The sequence below is a fragment of the Aplidium turbinatum genome, chromosome 1, assembly GCF_918807975.1.
Source record: "Aplidium turbinatum chromosome 1, kaAplTurb1.1, whole genome shotgun sequence".
Classification (NCBI taxonomy): Eukaryota; Metazoa; Chordata; class Ascidiacea; order Aplousobranchia; family Polyclinidae; genus Aplidium; species Aplidium turbinatum.
In genome coordinates, this window is record NC_137472.1 from 29,812,092 (window position 1) to 29,831,930 (window position 19,839).

Below are 19,839 nucleotides of genomic sequence, written 5' to 3' on the forward strand. Positions count from 1 at the left end.
TTCGTACCCAGTATCCAGCGTTACATGTTGTTCATATTTATGTTAGAATACCGCAGCAACAAAATTAATCGAACAACGCTACTGCCAGGCCAAACTCCTTTTACAACACTTTTGACTTTTTTCAATGTCTAGTAAACGAGGCCACTTGTTTTGCGCACCTATAGCGAGGCGAGCAGTTTCATCAGAATATTCATCGCCAAGCAAGAGTGGTGTTGTCACTTCGCTTCACAAAAGATATCTTGCAATTAACAATTTCAGTAAACAAGGAAATGTTTGACACATCGCAATACAGGCAACAATAGTGACCTACAAACATATCAGCGAAAAATAGGCTCCAATAACAAGAAGAAAGAAACCAGGCACCATGAAACAAATGCTTATAGAAATCACCCAAAAATCGTAATTCTATCGTAATTCATGAACAGTCTTCCCTTTAAAAAAGCAATGAGTTGGTTTTTTATCCTTTTTGTGAGAGTCTATAAAACCGTCTTTCTTTTGTTATAGACAACTGTCACTTGCGATGCTTAACAGCGTGGCAAGAATTTGTTGATTAACAACATTTTGCAGAACTTGCTTCGGCAGTAGGCTAGATATACTAAAATTGGAACGATACAGAGAAGATTAGCATGGCCCGTGCGCAAGGATGACACGCGAAATCGTGAAGCGTTCCATATTTCTTTAAAAAAAGAAGAAAAAAAAAAACATTTTGCACTACTAAGCTAAATATTTTCATCATACAATCAGAAAAAGTCTTTAAATTTATATGTAATATTTTGCTAATTTATTATAAATTGAGTTGGCACACCGACCTATTTTGCCAACAAGAACTTGCATAAAGAGAACACTGCTCGTGAAACACAATAACGGTGAAACGCACACTAGTGTTTATATGACATTTGCAAACTTAAAATGAGCAACCCTATGCTCGACATTTTCGAAATTCGAAAACAGACATTTTAATCAACCACTGGAACAGTGTGGCTGGACATCGCATTGGAATAGCTTTAAGCAACCCTCGCCTAGAACTATAATCTGTTTGGTCGGTCGGTGGAATCGTATGCAAAGTGAAAATACGCTTTCCGGAAAGCATTTTATATGCTTCCCGGAAAGCATTTTTTGCCTTCGTGCTCTTTAACTCCTCAAGAAAAGTAATTTTGGTTATATTTGTACGCTGATACCTTCCGCCGGCCGCAGCGATACAGCGTGGCGGGCTGCATGCGGCCCGCGGGCCGCCATTTGGTGACCCCTGCCATATGGCAACTGTGGGCAACGTAGGACTTCGTTTTGACTAATATTGGTACAGGTACCCTATAGGAGAAAAACAAACTCTGATGGCCTGGCCCTGGGGGGTCACTTTGGGGGGTCTTACATCACTTTTCTACCCGAAAATATTGTTAGATTTGATATTTTTGTGATGTCCTGACATAAGACTTCGTTTTGACAAACTTTGGTACATGTACTTTATGGGGTGAAATTAACCCCCTGGGAGGTCACCTTTTGAGGATCTTACATCACCTTTCCACCTAAAAATATTGTTAGATTTGATATTTTTGTGATGTCTTGACATAAAATTTCGTTTTGACCAAGTTTGGTCCATGTACTTCATGGGGTGAAATAAACCTTCCGAGGGGGTCACATTAAGGAGGGTCACTTTGAAGGCATCTTACATCACCTTTCCATCCGAAAATATTGTTAGATTTGATATTTTTGTGATGTCCTGACATAAGACTTCGTTTTGACCAACTTTGGTCCATATACCTTATGGGGTGAAATTAACTCCCTGGGGGTCACTTTTGGGGGGGTCTTACATCACCTTTCCACCTGAAAATATTGTTAGATTGAATATTTTTGTGATGTCCTGACATAGAACTTCGTTTTGACTAAGTTTGGTTCATGTACCTTATGGGGTGAAATAACCCCCCTTTTCGGGATTTTTAGGGGGCTCTAGGGTCCAGACCCACCCGGTGGGGTCAATCTTTCATACTTTTTGTGAGTGACATGGTTGACCCCAGTAACTTCAAGGTGTCAAACTTTTTGTACTTTATGGGGTGAAATCTTCTGTCGTAGGCTCCCGGTCTATTAATGGCGTAGCGTGACTCATTTGATTTGGGAGGCATTCCAGAAGCAAAAATATTTCACTAATGAAAATTTAAGTTTTAATCTAGGCCTGTAGGACATTCGAAATTTCACCCATTATCCCATAAAATTTGGCGTATTTGCAAACTCATACGATATGAAAGCTATCTGCATTACACAATAAAGATTCATAAAAAAATGAAGAGGTATGCGCAATTCGGGCAAGGGTTCTTGATTTTCCTGAGTTCTTCAAACGGATTTGAAAGCTAGCCTAATTATTGAAATTAGCCTAAAGTTCCTGCTATATTGCCACGAAGATAAAGTAGGCTACGGTACTAAACATTCAACTCGCCACTGAGTCGCCAGTAGGCCTATGTAGGCTACTCCATATAGCAACCGTGGTAAAAAGTTAGGCTAAATGAGTAGGCTAGTGAACGGTTGAACGCAGAAAATTTTCATCTGGAGAAGGTGGCGAAATTGCATGAAGTTACGTTAAACATTACCATATGGTAACCAACTTTTAGCCTACAGGAGAAACAAAACTGGGTTCATGAAGCGTTAGAAAAAGTAGGCTTATGCTTATATTCATGATCAGAGCTGCAAGATTGTTCAGTAAAGCCTTTCCTGCGGAGTAGCTTAGCTTACAAAAAGAAATTTCCTGGGAGTCATGTTTACTTTCTACAAATTCTGCAAATATCTTACAGTTGAAACCTTGTTGATACAGTGCTTCGACCATGCATATCATATTCTTCCCTGTTAACTTGTCAGGCGCCAATCCACCATAGATTCATTGACATTGAACAATTTTGAGTAATGTCAGCGATTATGTTTATGTTTTTCATATCTTTACCCTGCATTGCGGGAAAGCGGACTTGAGCGCTGTGCATCGGTGTACGCCTTCCGACGTAGGCTACACTGTAGGCTGTATATAAAAAATCGATGTTTGTTCCAACTAGACCCGTGCGGTGCTCCAGTAAACGCCGTCTATGAGGTTTGTTGAAACATGGTGTAGGCTATGTCTGAACTAATTCAAATTTTGCAAAAATCTGGGAAAATTTCGTTCGTCGGACCACTCGACATACGACAACTCAGCAAGTAGGCTACATTTTATCTTTTGTTAAGTTGCACGATATAGTCCCACACCAAATAAAGTTTTTGAAACTCATTCTGAATTTTAGTGATTTAACTTTTACCAAGATTAGTTCCGACTAACCCCAGTCTCCCTTACATTTTTAAAAAAAATTTTTGCTATCAAGTAAAATTTCTTGGTTGTATTGCTGTTATCAAAACAAAAGTTTATGTCTTTCTTCACCTCGATGTAGACAAACACAATCAGGTCTATCACTGGTCAACAGCAAATTTTAAACGGAGATCCGACTAAGTGATTCTTGAAGAGTTTGGACGCTGATTCCGAAAATCTTTTTATTTATTTTTTTTTTTCTGGCACATTAGGATTTTGAAATATTTGAATTTTTGTTGTTTAAATTTAAATTATACAAATTATACAAGTTATACAAGTTATACAAGTACAAATTACAACAAGTTATACAAGTTTAAATTATACAACCCTGCGCTATGAGGATTTTACAGTGTGTTGTCATTACCAGTTACATTATCGCAATGCATTATTTTATGACTAAATACGTAAAATATTAAAGTGCGAATATTTTGAAAACTTGATGTGCTGGAGGAAAAAAAACGAGCAGATTCGGAATTTTACTCAACTGACTTTTATCTTATTGACTTTTGCTGACAACTAAATGACGAAAACCGGTAGTTTGGCTAGTTTGATGCACCGAAAGACAACAATGATGTCATAAATACGTTTGTAAATACTTGTTGGCCACAATCTTTTGAAAAACACCAACTTCATCAGTGAAGTATTCTTGGAATGTCACTAATCTTTCTTTTTTTTTGAAGTTTTAAGATCTAAGTAAGTTTTAAGACCTAAGTGCATGAATTGAGCAGTTTAATTGACTTTTCAAAGCTTTAACTTTTGAAAGCCACTTCAGTTCACAATGCAGTGAAAAGATTTTAAATTCCGATTCCATTTCACCCCTTAAACTTGCAAAATACGAGTATCTCCGCGACTCAATGAAGTTAATAACTTCCACAGCGTCTTGCACACAAGTGTTAGGTTAATATGCTGTAGACTACGTTGTGTAAAATTAGTATGCTCTCTACGACCCTTGAAGTTCGTTACGCGACGCCCCGTTTGGGAAGTCCTGGCCTAGTGTCTTATACAATTTTATTGGAAAATTGTTGAAGAAAATTGTTCAAGGTAGGAACAATCGGCACAAACTTAATTGCCAAATTTACGAAATATTCACTTTGACGCAAAAGTTCTTGGTAGACTATCGTTTCATTTAGAACTAGGTTATACAGTAGTTACGTTATAGGGGAATTTTTCATTTATTTTAAAATAAAAGCAATTTTTTGTCATCTTGTTACAAGCGTACAAGCTCAGTAACTTACATTTTGAAGTTGGGTAACTGAGTTGTAGGCTATTTGACCAAGTTCATTTGAGAAAACAACAATTTACAAAATTTAGTGGAGACTATAAGAAAATTGGTAGACGAGCCATAGCCCAAATAGCCTAAATTTCTTTTTTAAACTTCAAAAATGGTAATATGACAATGAATAAACGTTCTTCTTTTAAACTCAGTCCAGAAACCCAACCTTAATTGGTAAAATACGTAGTAAGCCTAGTAAGATTTATTTTCCCGTTGTCTATTGTAGAAAGCCAGTCAAAACTAAACTGATTTGTGCGTCACGATTTCAGCATGTCTTTTTCTATAATGCGTGGCTCTGAAAAGAAGTTCAGAACGCTAGCCTAAACATACTTTTTTGTCATTATAAATGATTACATTGTAGTTGAGGCATGTAATTTGATTAGATTTTATAAAATTATCACAAAATGATTATTGCACTATGTCTACCTCTCACTTTACAGGCTACGAGCCTCGTTCCTCAAATTTCTCCATATAAAATTTTTTTGAAAAGTTTTTGTTATAACGCAGAGTAGTCGAAATATTTTAGGGACCAAAAAGATTAAAGATATTATCTGGTATAATTTATTGTATTCCATTGGCATCAATTTCACTTATTTTGGAGACTGCACAAAGCACAGCATGCTCCTTAGACTTAGATCGTCATTGGTAAAGGACCCAAATTATCTCTCGATCGCCCTGGTGCACAGGCTTGCCAGTTTTTTTGAAAAAGCAAAAAGAAAAAAAACTATAAACGTTTTGAGAGCGACCAACTGAAAGCGTTCAACCCTGAATGGGCTACAACATGCTCTTTATCAATAAGTTACCCGAGCAACAAGTTGGTCTTTCGTGCATTTAATAACATACGTGTATGAAACATAAAAGCTTCCACAACAAATATAAAACATTTCACTTTGACGCAATATACAATTTTTAAATTTTCAACTCTATGATTAATACTCAACAATATGATATATAGGATATCTACAACAGGTAATAAGCTATCTCTTTTTCTGCAGTTGTTAGAAAACAAAAAAAATCAGAAAATTTACTGTGTAGATGTGTAAAATATAATGTAGCCCAGTTATACATCTGAAAAACTTTAAAAGATTTAACCTTTTTTTTACCCAAAACATAGGCTACTGTATCAACCAATGTTATTAGCACCGCACTACGAAACAGCAGAAATTTGCAAGTTTTGTTAATGTATCTTCGTGTAAGCCTGGCTATCATTTACTGAAATATTATATGGTTGTTTGTTTCCAGTTTACTTCTTTATGCCCAGCCAAAAAATCAACTTAATTTTACATTGATTCAACGTTTGCGACCAAAAACAGAAAAAAAAGTCATAACATGCTGGCTGGGTGGTAATGGACATCAATGTGTTAAAATATGAAAAGGGCGACAAGTTTAATGAACAAACAACAAAATGACAATGACAATGCTGTGCGAGTGGATATTTTCAAGCTTAAAAAAGGGGATTTTTTTAATATAGGCTAACCCAAGCGATACATTGTTATTGAAAACTTTATGCACAAAAGTCATTTTGATAAACAAATGACAAATGAATAAAGAACTTTACGTGATAAAACTGTTGATACTCAAATGCTCACAACCGAATGTGATCCACCTAACGGCCAAATACAACTCCATTCTTTGAACAAACAATTTCACGCCGCTTTTTGCAACGTCTGCAGACTTTCACAAGTCGTTTCACTAAAATATAAAAAAAGAAAAATACCGGTTATAATAATGTCAACTTCAAATGTTCATTCGAACAAATACTTCTTCTATGCATTAAAGATATCCATAACTCGTTAAAAACTCATTTGTTTTCAAAAGAGAGATGTGACATCATTTCGGAAATACTCAACATTCAATGAACAATGTTTCCTGAAGCGTTTCAATTAAGGAACCTTTTTTTAAGGCTTGCTACATTAGTCCATTTTACTTATTTAACATCTTGGATGTCTGGTCTGTGAAGCTAAGCACAGCCCCAAACCTTGGTCTATTCCGGACCTCTTCCATCTTTAACCACCTCCTTTGGTTGTTAACTTCAGAGACATTGGCAGCCAATGCAATGTTTATTTTACTCGTTGGGGTATGAGGACCTCTGCTGCATGTCATTGTGGTGCAATTGAAAAGAATGCCAATCACGCCACCTTTGACTGCCCAAGTCTCTTTCCCTCAAGGAATTATTTGCCATCCCGCACTTAATGGATGACTTCAAAAGAAAGGGCCTCGCGACCACTTACCCTGTTTACTGATCACATACTTTATGCTTTATACAAGACGCAACAAACAACTAGAGCAGTGATTTTTAACCATAACTTTTTTTTCTTTCTTGACCTATTTTTGTTGCACAAAGCTCATTAACTTTTTATGCAAGGAAAAAACTACAAAGAATCCTCCTGGTATTCCTTCACGATGTAGATAGCCTACTAACGACCTGTTTTAGCTTGATGTACTGTTTGGAGTTTATGTGTTGTCAGGCGTTATTGCTGCAGTTGATTAATAGATTAGGTGACGTAGTTCTTCCTTTTCGGCACGGTTGTTGATCTTTGCACTCTGTCTTATGAAAATGGCCTCTTTGAATCGTAATTGTACCGCATCGGGCAAATTACTATTACAACAGCGAACTCGCAGTCAGACTAAAACAGGTCGTATCGACATTGTGAAGAAAGCAACGATCAAGCTGCTAAAGCCGAAACTCAATCTATTGCATAACCTCCTGGTATTCGTTGGGTATAGTGTGTTTTTCTGAGAAGTATCTTGATTTGGGGCTCGGAAATCTTAATAGTATTGGGTCCCAATTATCGTCTCAAAGGCTCTGTCCATGACCCACCAATGAGCTACGCCCAACCAGTTGAAAAGGGCTGGACTAGACCAACTGTTTTAATCGTGTCCACCTCCAACTGTTACAATCTATAATAGTGTGCTCAGCTGAAATGTATCTTTTGTTTTTAATAAAGTTATCATACTCACATGGACAGTTAATGCATCTGACTTTGCACATTTCTTTCAAGCACGGGAATTTTTTTCCTCTGCGCTGAAGTTTAGCTGCTTCAAACAAACCAACGAGGCTATTAATGTCTTTCAACTCCTCTGCTGGCACATAGCTCTTGTACAAAGACGCGCGATTGATAGATTCGTTGGTAATCGGCGGGCATTTCGGCGTACCTTTCTGAAAAGAACGTTAAGTTTTAGTTTAACAGTTTACGTTCAAAACTAAAGAAGAATATCGTAATAAACTTCAAAGAAACTATTTTTACTGATGAGTTGTACTCAGGGGCGCCGGAACGATTTTTGACTGAAACTTTGCCTGTCTCTTCTAGCCAATTATTTAATTTTGCAATAGAATGATCGTGGATTAACTGTTGAAAATATGTAGTATCAAAGAGTGACGCAAAAGTAGGTCAGCGCGTCATAATCGCCATTGTTGCATTGTGCGGGAATATTTGTTATTGATGGAATGGAATATATTCATCTGTGATCACCAGCGCTGTTAATCTTGTTTGTAATTCCCGACATTTATTTTAACAAAGTCTTAATCCGAAGTGCTAATTTACATCGGCTGGCAATATTGTCGTTTTCATGTCGATTCGATGTTGCCGGACATTGAATCGTTGTAAAAAAGAAGAACTAGGTCAGTTGACATCCAAGAGCAAAAATTGTTTGATCATAAGTTATTTTGCAAAAATTAAGCCTCTTTTAGTAATGTCCTTCACATCATTGAAATACTTATTTTATTACCTTGCCGTCATCGTCAACACATGTCGAACGTTGTGTTTCGTTGCTAAAAAGAATTCTAGGGAAGTGGCGAACTTGATTGATTGAATCTTTATCCTCGGACTGGGAAAGCTTCTTGCAGAGCTTAATCCTGGCAGTTTCGCATACTTGTAGAGGCTTTGAATCACTGACGCAGGCCCGGTCACCGAGATTGATAGAGTGAAGTTTCCGATTGTTGAAGTCTTGTTGCCGGGGAACTATTCCATCCATTAGATGCCGCTGAATGGAGAGCAGTCCTTAACGTGCGTTGCTCAAGCGCACACCCCGAGAGTCGAACCAGCGCCGCCTGGTCTTGAAGCTTCTTCGTTTCAGAAGTGACGCGCTAACCAATTGAGTATCTTTAAAATCAGCCACATTGGAGACACTCGTGCGAGTGTCGTTAGATAGTCCTTCACTACTGGATTACAATCCCGATAAAGCAGTTATTGCGTGGTGCAACGATTCTATTGTAGGACGTCGCCCAGGCCCAGACTTCAACAACGCTAAGTGATCATTTTAGCATTGTTGCAAGTTTAATTTTATTTACTTGTGCTATCGTTATTTTTATTTTGTATTTTGGCCTCCAAGCACGCAGATTTGGCCGCCGAGAAGGAGCTCCCGGTAGGCCACGATGGCTGCCGAAAAAAAAAAACGAGTTTTAAGGCCTGTAGCCGACTGTGTTGCAGTTGCAAAATTTTGTGCCGTAAATATTATTTTGAGGCAAAAATGAAAGATTATAAATAGGCCAAAAGCGAACAGCAGAAATTGTTATATTGCAAAATGTGCAGTAGCTTACATGACTTTAAAAGGGCATCATTGCCCCCCCCCTGCCCCTCCATCTGCAGAAAAATTGAGAGCAGGGGGGGCATCCGCCCCCCCTGCCCCCCCGCTTCCGGCGCCCCTGGTTGTACTACAACGTAGGCTAGTTAGAAAATTTGCTTCAGTTTCTTTAAATTGTCATTCAATGAAGCAAAAACAGAAACGTAATTGTCAAAATACCGCTTTTTGCGCTTTCTACAGTAGCCTATTACGCATCTATGAATAATCCGCATTGATTTAAAATCTTTTTGAAACAGTAAATTGTTAAAATGACAAGAATTTTATCAACATATATTTCTTGTTTTATTACCCTGGCGTAGAAAATGTATGATACTAATCGCAAGATAGTGGCATAGACCAGAATATAATAATTACGTTTGAATTAATTAAAGTAAAGCATCACGTCTCAAAACCATAAAACTTCATTTGTTACAAAAGCAAACTACTGCACTTCAAGTTTAACCCAGTAAGAACAGCAAAGACTGTTTGAATTTTAAAAGAACCAGATGGTTCGAGAAAAAAGTTCAATCTAAAAAGCTCAAGAGAAATAAGAGATGCTATCAATTAGGCCAGGGGTGGGCAACTTTTTAACACAAGGGCCAGTTAGGAAAATGTAATGCTTAGGTTACAGGAGAGCCTTATATCAAATAAACACTAATTCATATTTTCAGCAATAGAGTTTATCTTATTGAAATTTTTATACAAGAATGTCATCCTCCTGCAGTGAGTTCAATTCGAGCTGGATCTCTACAGGCGCAAAACTTATTTTACAGGTACGGTACAGGGGAGTGAAAAGACGGTCATATCACTTCTTAAGCTTCGAAATTGTGTAAATCGAGATGAAAATAGCTTTAATTTAAATAGCCTTATTTGGGGAAAAATAACTTGAAGAGGATGAAGGGCCGCACAAAAAATGCAAAAGGGCCACATGCGGCCCGCGGGTCGAATGTTGCCCACCCCTGAATTAGGCCTATCGATATCTGAATAGTCTGGCACTGGTTATCAGTCGCCGACATCAGGCAGCTCTACTAATCTTATGCCAGTATGGTTTGTCTTTTACATTTTGGTATGTCGTATGGTATACCAATGACACCGAAGGCTAGAGCAAACCTTAAACAAAAACATAAATATTTTTGGCACCAAAGTCATATAATAACAATTGAAAACTTCCCATCTTGTTGCGTTAAATTTAAATAATGGAGGTGCACCACAGACTTTCGTAAAGATCGGTTTATTTAGAAATAAAACATAAATAATCAAGAAATTTTTGCTTACCTTTCCGCATTTTTGGAAGTTAGCTGAAATAATAATAATAATTGCTTAGATACTAAATAGCAAAAACAGTACAGTAATAAATTAACAACTACTGTAATTGCATTATAGAACTGCATCAGCCCACTCTCGATATAATCGGCGCAGGGGGAGGTGAAATTTTTTTCCCACGAGATTTCTGTCTTATTTACATATTTTGGTAAAAGTTTGTATTAAAACCGTGTGAATGCATCATTTCCTCGTTGGCACGGTTGGTTCAGTGGTTTCATCCTCTGCCTAGTGATCGTGAGAACGAAGGTTCGACGCCCGTCATAGTTAAACTTTTTTTTTCTTTAAAATAATTTTTGCGGTGCTCAAGAGCTTTTCAAAAAGAGTAGGGTTAGGGAAAGCTTATATTTTATTATCATTGCAGAATTTCATTGGCAAATAGTTATTTCGCAATCTGAATCAACCAATCTCTCAAAACACTTGTCGGAAAATCTTACTTTTAAAGTGAATAGAATCAATGAGACAGAAATCTCGTGGGAAAAAAATTTCGCCAGCGGGAGAGCTGCAATGATCATGTCCGTCACAATAACTCTAATCCAGCTAGGAAATCAGTTCTTTGTTACAATGATTTCAAATTTTAATTCAATGTGATGAGTAAACTGATTTACTGGCTGACAAATTGTACATCACGTTGCTTACGTTGGCACATTGGTAGCATGCCGTGAGTCCATTGGCCAGTTTCAGAAATGCAAGTGGTTGCATTCGGGCCGATGATATCAGTCCAAGTATCGCACGTGAACCTGCAAACTTTGTTGCCAAATTCGTTTTGCTGGCAAGCAATTTCAGCGTACTTTGGAATGTCGAGAGTTGGACAACCTAAACAATATTAAAAACCGTTAGTTTTCTCGCAAATCGCTGCATTTGTGACTATTTCTGCTGTTCGAATTAGTTTTTACGATTTTATTTACAATACCATCCCATACTTTCGATAATAAATTGTCTTCCAAATTAGGCGACTGCATCTTTTGTTATTTTATGCCAAGTAAAGTGGTCTCTCTCCCTGTTGTTTCGATTCAAGTCACACAGTTCAATCTGGAGCAATAGGCAATGTCATTTTTTTAAAACTACCATAGTCGGTCAATCCAATCAAAAAAATCGTTCATTTTCATATCGTTTCAACGCCATTGAATCAATGTAAAAAGGACAGGTTTTGTTAGCTGCGTTAAAATTCTATGCTGAACACAATTTGCAATTCGACAACATCAATGATGCTTTAATGTGGTTTTGTCACGTCATCTCTTCTACCTCACATTTGTACAAACATCAAATCAAAAAAGAAATACTTGCCTATTGTCATGCTGACAAAAACTGCAACTGCAATGATCTTAAACAGCATATTTTTTCAAGAAAGTTTAGCAAACGAAAGAGAATCCGTGAACTTGCAATTCAATGTTTTTCTGCCTGTGCCTAGCTCTGACGAATACTGGAGTCTTCTGACTTCTTTCTGTGTCTTGCACAACTTGCTAGATTTTATACAAAGCCGATATCCGTGCATTTTTTCATGAAGGCAGTGCCTGTCAGTGGTCCTTGTCAGCTTTCTGGTTGCTTTTTTTCCTAGTCTTTAAATTGTGTACATAACTGCAACGCACTGCGATGAAAAACAACATCGGGCCAAACCCGAAAGACTTTTTCTTGTTTCTCGGGGAAGAGAATGAAGTGACTTTCTCAAACCACAATTCGTCATACGTGCAACATGACGTCACCACACTTGATTTGTTGATAAAGTATTTTGCACAAAACCATAGCACTTTGCAAGAAAAATTTCGCGTGTTTATCTGTCTGTAACAGAATCAAGCATTACTCCAGAAGCTGCTGCTGGACAATTTACGGTTTTGCGGAATGTCAGTTCAGGCTGGATTGTTTGAATGATCGTCTCAATGTGCGCCTGTTCCGCTGGCGATTTGCAAAGAGAGGCTTCATTGTAGCTTGTCGATTGTGGGCACTCAGCTTCTAAAGTTGTTTCTCCTCAGATGTCTGTCAATAATTAATGAGACATTTCTATACAAACAAAACTCTGCAATCAGAGTCGATGTTCCCACTGCGCCATCAGACTATTTTTTTGTTTGGTTTTGAGAACTTTAACTTGACTTTCACGCAAGCTTTTTATTGCCGAACGCCTTGAGATTGGGTGTTTCTTAAAAAGTTAATGCTGAATGTTTTCTTCAAAGAAGTGGTTACGCTGATATGTACACTAAATAGCTTATGAATATTGTCTAACATTAATTGATCTCTTTATGCAGGCCAAACGTTTATTGTAGGCTATTCTGATAGCGTCACTTATTTCGTTCTATAAGCCAGACGTGCCCACGAACAAAAAGAAAGTTTTTTGAACGCTTTTGAAGTCTGACTGTGTTTACTCTTCATCTCAAGTCAATTAAACTTCTATTCAAAGCAGTGAATTATCCACCTGGTTTAATTGATGCAAATTAATTAAAAAATTCTTACCAGTGAGTAGCATACCGTATACTTCAAGAAAATCTTTTTCGAATTTAACCATGCCACTAAAATCGATAATACCGTAGTAGTTAGTTAGTTGATTAGTGCACGGTTTTACGGCCTTTGTTCTCCGTATTGCGAGAGTAGGAGGTCAGTAAATTTCGATCCGGTTTGATGGCGGCTTTCCTAAAGAATAGGCGAGTAGCAAAGCGACTATAGCAAGAAGCAACAAGTAGGCTATAAATATACTTGCCTTTTTTTGTTTAACACTTTGCTCCTCAAAGGGAGGCCAGATTTGGCCCCCCCCTCATATTTCCTTTGATTATTTGAAGCACAGTAACGCCATGCACTTGGTTTTTCTTGACTTTACCTAAAATTGTCAGGCGGATCTGATGATATTAAATTTGATGCTAACAGTTGTGCAGTTTTCTTGTAAATTCAAGATTTTGGTGAATTTTTGCTATTTCTAGCTAACTTCCAGCAAAGCGTGAAATGGATTACATTGCGATAACAAGCCATAAGCTCATAATTGCGTCGTGCATCGATATGCGCGAGCAGAGAGAAACGTCCTCTTGTTTTCCTTTGTTTGGTTTGACCTCAATAATACAAAGCGCGTTATTTCTTACGCTACAAAAGAAAATCCAGTGATCACAAAGCTGTTAATTAGAAAAAATAATAGCAAACGTTTTTTGCGTTATCAGCTCTACAAAGAAGAATAGCAATCCACGATCAAAATAGTAGGCTATGTAGGCCACAAACTATTCAAAACAGTTGTTTCAAGCAGATAATATTCATTGACGAATAAAAAACGTTACAATAAGAAATCTTGGGTAAAGGCACGAAAACCTGGTTTCGAAATAAACATTCTATGGAAATACTCTCATTGACAAGCATTGCAATTGCGGAAATGTATGACTGCAAATGCTTTTGGGAGAAGCCGGAGAAATAGCGTTTTTGCAAACAGTAATTGTGAGATACACTCAAAATTATGAGATAGGCTCCATTTACACGTAGCAGCTAACTCGATGGCGTCCCTTCCCTGCTTTATGTCGCCTACTTGTTCTTATGTCCTGCATTTTTGTTTCACCGTGCACTGTGTGTTGTTCCAAAGAGCGCAAAATAAAGATGATAATGCCTCATGTACATTACAAAATATTTTGTAATGTAGAAGAGGCATAAAGCCAGGCGTCACATTAAACAAAAAACAAATCAGCTTTCTTGATCATTGATTCAACATCTGAATACGTTGCGCCAATGTACAGCATAAGAGGCCGGCTATTGTGAAGACCCGCCATTTATAAACGATCCGATTATACCAAAAGTGAGACAAACTAGTGGATCAAAGAATGAATAAACAATGCTGAGGAAACTAAATCTAAGTGACGAACAATACCGATGTCTTCATTTATCTTGTAAAAATGCTGCCTAAACTTATCAACAAAAAATACAGTAAATAACGGCAAGGATCCCGAAAGCAGAATTTGCTCGACTTTGGCATGAATTTAGTCCGACATCTACAGTAATAATTCCACACATACAATAACGGGCTCTCAACGGCTGTAAGATACATAATAATCAACCTGGTTCTGGGCGGTTTGTGTAACAGCTTAGGGGAAGACACTACTTGAAATGATGCACCACACAAAAGATTTTCAATGAAGACTGAGTCTAAAAACCGATGTGGATTGTGCTTCACAATGACTTCAAGTTTAGGACAGAAAAGGCACAAAAATATCACGATGAAAATAAAGACCTTGTGGGAAATTTTCGAGAATCATAACACGATGCAAATACCAAAAACGCGTAGTTTGCATGCTGGCCTAAGCTGGCCGGCAACCACAAAGGTAGACAATACAGGCAGTTTATAATTCGATAACAGCGCAATAAACATTATAAATACGTAAACCGACAATTTTCTTTTACAAACATTTTACGTCTAATAGTAAATTTTCCCCCAACAATTTTTTGTAAAGCGCTTGCAAACCACGGTTTTGTAAAATAATTCATCATTATTACTTTTTACTTCTCGGATATTGTAAAACGTCATCAGCAAAATCGCAAAAAAAAATTTCATTACTTCAATGTAGTAGGCCTAAGAATTTTTTATAGAATTGTAGCCACGTTGTGTCAACAAAGAAGCCATTTTTTGGCAATATAAAGTTATAGAAAATAATTTGCAATCATGCAAATGTTTGGAAAGAATCTTGGAAGTCTTCTCACAATCTGGCACAAAATGATTATGTTTATTGTATCTCTGAAATATTTTTTACGACAAACTTCGAAGCTTCGTTATAATCATTTTTATCTTTGATGTCAAAAGTTAATTTTTTTTTTTGGCCAGAAACATAATCGCTGCCTTGCTGGTGTTGTCGCCTTTACGCGTATTTTTGTGCTTCAAACAATAAGGACCCAGTCAGCAATCCAGTCCTTTTACATTGATTCAATATTTTGTAAACGTTAAATTTATGTAGATTTGCTGACTGTGGGTTATTTCACATTTCCTTCATTTACGCATGTTCCTCAATTCGCTGTTGCATTGTTTCGACGCTGGCGGACTAAAAATGTATTTTCAAATTGATTGACACAATCTTCAATAAAAAGTGAGCTTCGAACTTAGCTTTGTTGATGTAAATGCTGTATTTTTTGTGGATGTAATTTATGAGTCATGTTTATAAACACCCGTAAGCGAAATGACTTATGATGTGGCCTGCATGATATTTGTGTTGCGACTTGACACAAATCCACAATTTCAAAAGCACCTGATTTGAACTTAGAAATTTCAGATAATTTCAACAACTTGTTCAATTGTCTTCTCTCTACTAAAAATATTCATACTACAAACTCAATTGTAAACATAAAATACACAAACGAAGATGCAAACAGCTATTCAAGCAGGCTAAGGTGTTAGGCTACTTATGAGCAATTTGGTTCCATAAAACTAGAAGCTAGCCATGAGTTTCGGAATGCATTACTGTAGTTTAGGATAAAAATGTAAGACAACAAACGCAGTTTTGTTTTTTTTCAAATTCGTGTAACAATGTTACTCTGATTGTAACTATTTTAGAATCAGTGAGTAGATTACAATAAGATTTGCTCGCAAGTCGTAAATTCTAATCAATGCAATGATTCGGCACACCGCACACACACTTCGTGCGTTCGATCGAGCTCTTTGTTATTCAGAAGTTTGCATGAAATCGGATTAGCACGGTAATTAAATAGCGGCAAGTTAAATCAAAATTGTCGTTTTTGGGTACCTTTGCAAAAATTGAAATATCAAGTTTAACATATAAAATTTTAAAATAATGACTTTTCAAACTTATAGACAAATGATTTGCTTTTACACCAGTCCAACTTCTGTTAAAATAGCACAAGCGGATAACACGTAACAGTTGATTGAATTTGATCCAAAAATGGCCCCCCCCTTGAGCAGTTAACTTCCAAAAAAACGTTGAAAAGCAAAGGGTTAAAATTTGACCTCTTTTTCATGCAAAAGTAGAATAACTTTACCGTTTGTGGAATAAGTCCGCCCCGATAGAAGGACTGCTATCCATTCAGCGGCGTCTAATGGATGGAATAATTCCCTTGCAACAACACTAGCAATCGGAAACTTTACTCCGTTAATTTCGGTGACCAAGCCTGCATCAGTGATAGGAACAAAGCCTCTACAAGAATGCAAAACTGCCAGGATTAAGCTCTCAAAGAAGTTTTCCCAGTCCGAATATAAAGATTCAATCAATCAAAGGTCATGATGCGAATTTCATAGCCAGAAAATACGAAATGTAAGAGCGGTCAAAAATGACCGCTTCGTAGCCTAACAGGTGGACTGTTAACTTAAATATTGTGCAAACTGTTGTTAAACCACAGATGTTACAGATAAACTTGTTCCATCAACGTAATCTTTGACAAAAATATCGCCAAAGCTCAAACTCCAGATTTTGAAACAGGCGAAATAGGCTATCATTCGCTTGAAAAGAAAAAACGATCAATACTGATCGTTCGGATGAGTCCACTGCTGCTCCGAAAGGATAAAACAACAGATGACACTCCACTCAATCACGTAGGAAGGAGAAAATTACCAAGGTTGTTTGTGAGAAATCTGAATAATGAAATCTGAATTAGGCTATGTCAGAAGGCACATAAACAAATTGTTAATCACCGTCAAAGAATGAAATTTTTTCAGCGTAAGCTGTCATGAACGCAAATAGCTCCGCCACATGCTTCGGAATTTATGAAACGATTTCCCCCACTGTGAGCAACGCACTGCAAATGTATGGTAACAATTTGTTTTTGCTTACCATAGCAAGCGTTAGAGCTACAGACAGTAGTACCGTAGTTATTCTATTTTCATCCTTTCAACGTCGCTGAAGAAATATACCTTATTGTGATGTAAAACGAAAAGGCATTTCACTGAAGAAGAATCGTCGTATATTTATTGCAAAACTATGAATTTGAGGTGTGGTTGTTAGCCTACTGGAACAACATTGCGAAACAAGGTAAAGAATGCAGCCTTCGCATTTCACAATCTCAGATAAACCTAAGACCGGTGGTTGTGGAGAACTTTAGCAAACTATATGTTATTGAGCTTGATCCGTAAAATTTTCAGTTAGGCTACACTCGGTGATATACAATGGGAGGGGCAAAACGATCACCTCGCATTTTTTTTTATAAAACAAAAGATTTAACAAATTACTGCCACTCAGATAGCCCAGAGGCTAGTAGCAGTGTTGCCACTCCTAGTGTTTTTCCATTAGATCTAGTGTTTTTGGGTTGCATCTAGTGTTTTAGTGTTTTTTTAGCGATTTACCGCTATGTTGGTGTGCATAAGTTTGGACAGTGTTCAAAGTTGCCCTCACCTATTGTTGTTTGGTTGCATCAATGTGTTTGTAGTGCCTTTCAAAGTGGACTCGAGTTTTTTGTTTAGTTACACCCAATGATGACCAAATTTGAGATATTTAGCATAAATACTTTAAAAAATACACACAAATGACTGTGAAAAGTGTTCAAAGTAGACTAAAGTAGGTAGCGTAGCCTACCTTATAGTAGGCTTGCATTTCGTCAGCTTACATTTGATGAGTGTGGAGTTCTTAGACTACACTACCACAGAGATGATTGTGAGTAATACTGCGTTTTTGACAATATATTTGCAAAGGCCAAATTTTTGAAAATTTTGTTCGCCCCCCCAAAATGTTTTACTCCTCTACGGCTATGACTTCAGGGCTCTCACTTTCAAGAAAATTCAGTTCTATTTTGAAATTTTAAGGACTTTTAGCACTCACTAACGCCATTGGCTGTCATTTTTGTACATTGTGCATGTAAATGATCGTGTATTTATGATTCTGGTGTTTTCTTGTGAATCTAGTGTTTTTTTCAGTCAAATCTAGTACGGTACTTTTCCATGACAAGAGAGTGGCAACAGTGGCTAGTAGCCTCACTGTAGAGAAGCTAAGTCATGGTTCTAGTGGTGATCCGTGGTAATTTGTTTCTTGCAATCAAACGAACACGAATGACAACAAATCGAGACAGCAATGTAGCTCTATGTAACTCCATCCTGTATACAGTATTACAGTAGTCTCATAATCCAAGGCATGCTGACCTTCTAGTCTATTTGAAGGACAAAGGATGGTGCATTTGTCGATGATATGTTTCTCAGAGCCGCACTAAGAAAGAGGAATATTTTACACCCAATTTTAGCAGATTATACTGTAGTTATTGCACTGAATCTTGCATTTCAAAACTACGTCATAAAAAATAGATTAAAGGTTAAATGCCAAGTTTCAATTTTTTTTTGGGGGGGAGCGGTTGTATTTACTACACGATTTAACTTTTCCTGTTCCTCGTTTTGTGAAGATTGTTGTCTACTTCAAGGATTGTCTACTCTGTTTGATGGAATTTCTCCATGCCACCCGAAGGTTGATGGTCGAGATCTGCCAACAGCAGGTCATCTCGGATGTTGTCGAGCCAACGCTTTTTAGGACGTCGTCGGGGTCATTCGAAGAACTTCAAAAGACTGAATTTTCTTTGGCCACGCAACTTCTTGTAAATTGAGTTCCACATTGTATTTGTAAATATTTGCTAACACGTTTTTGAGCAACATGAAATACATGCGCATATGGTTTAGCATCTCAGTAATCCTTTTCATGAGTTCGTCCGCAACACTGAAAGCTGTTGGTTGTAAAACAAGGGAAATCAAAGTAAGGCATGAACGATTTCATTGCTTGTGATGTGCAGCACTATGGTGAAGTTTTACCCCTTTGGATGCCAAAAATGATCATTTTTTTAATTCAGGGAGCAGCTGGTAACATAATTTCACTTTTACGCAAGCCACAGTTTGAAACCATCTTTGTGGAAGAATGTCGCTAACCAGCAAGCGACTTATTCCTTTTTACGTTATTCAACGTTTGCAGACTTTGAATCAATGTAAAAAAATATTGATTTGCTGTCTGGGTAAGTACTAAGTAGCCTAACTGTTTCTACGTTTTACATGTTTTTCTCGTCAATGCTAAGCAAACTGTAAGGTACTGATTTGATAATCTCGTCAGGAATGCGCAAAGTTGCGTTTCGTTGTTCAAACATTGCTCGTTTCAAATGATGATTTTGCAGAAGCTAGGCTAGATGTGTAGGCGAAAACATCGTGTTTCTTTGTGTAGTAAACTAGTAGGCTATTTCGTTTAGTTCTGTATGATGAATGTCATATAAATGTTCGGTTTAGTTCCCATTAAAATATTCATTGAAACTTATTCAAAATTAACAGCAAACATACGAGTCCTAATTTAAAATCAAATATAGGTATTAGTCTCTACTGTACAGTGTACAGTACACCCTTGACGGCCTGTTTCACCCTAAAAGGATCATAAAAAGATCAAATAGAAATTGAGTCCTAATTTTATGTAATTTTCTCTTTTTTAAGAGACACAGCATTGGTAATAGTTGC

The 19,839-nt window shown here is 37.2% G+C and overlaps 1 protein-coding gene and 1 non-coding gene across 2 annotated transcripts; one reads left to right on the forward strand and one right to left on the reverse strand.

Annotated features, from left to right (window-relative positions):
• Positions 1 to 569: 569 nt before the first annotated feature.
• On the forward strand, positions 570 to 678 carry LOC145785175 (U6 spliceosomal RNA). Its single transcript, XR_014291138.1, has one exon. It is a non-coding gene; the product is annotated as a U6 spliceosomal RNA (small nuclear RNA).
• A 4,726-nt stretch (positions 679 to 5,404) lies between these two features.
• On the reverse strand, positions 5,405 to 11,951 carry LOC145777707 (uncharacterized). The gene is made up of 5 exons (XM_082589147.1): positions 11,760 to 11,951; positions 11,112 to 11,288; positions 10,428 to 10,450; positions 7,551 to 7,749; positions 5,405 to 6,281 (listed from the first exon to the last, which is right to left on the reverse strand). Exons 1-5 carry the CDS (start codon positions 11,806 to 11,808, stop codon positions 6,196 to 6,198), a joined length of 534 nt encoding a protein of 177 aa, XP_082445273.1. The 5' UTR covers positions 11,809 to 11,951; the 3' UTR covers positions 5,405 to 6,195.
• Positions 11,952 to 19,839: the final 7,888 nt, after the last annotated feature.

What these genes read in the sequence shown, in the direction of transcription:
- LOC145777707 (XM_082589147.1), bottom strand. Translation starts at nt 11,808, where the DNA reads ATGCTGTTTAAGATCATTGCAGTTGCAGTTTTTGTCAGCATGACAATA. An exon ending in TTTTGTCAGCATGACAATAG is followed by an intron (nt 11,289 to 11,759) that starts GCAAGTATTTCT and finishes AATATTGTTTAG; the next exon opens with GTTGTCCAACTCTCGACATT. An exon ending in CATGCTACCAATGTGCCAAC is followed by an intron (nt 10,451 to 11,111) that starts GTAAGCAACGTG and finishes TTATTATTTCAG; the next exon opens with CTAACTTCCAAAAATGCGGA.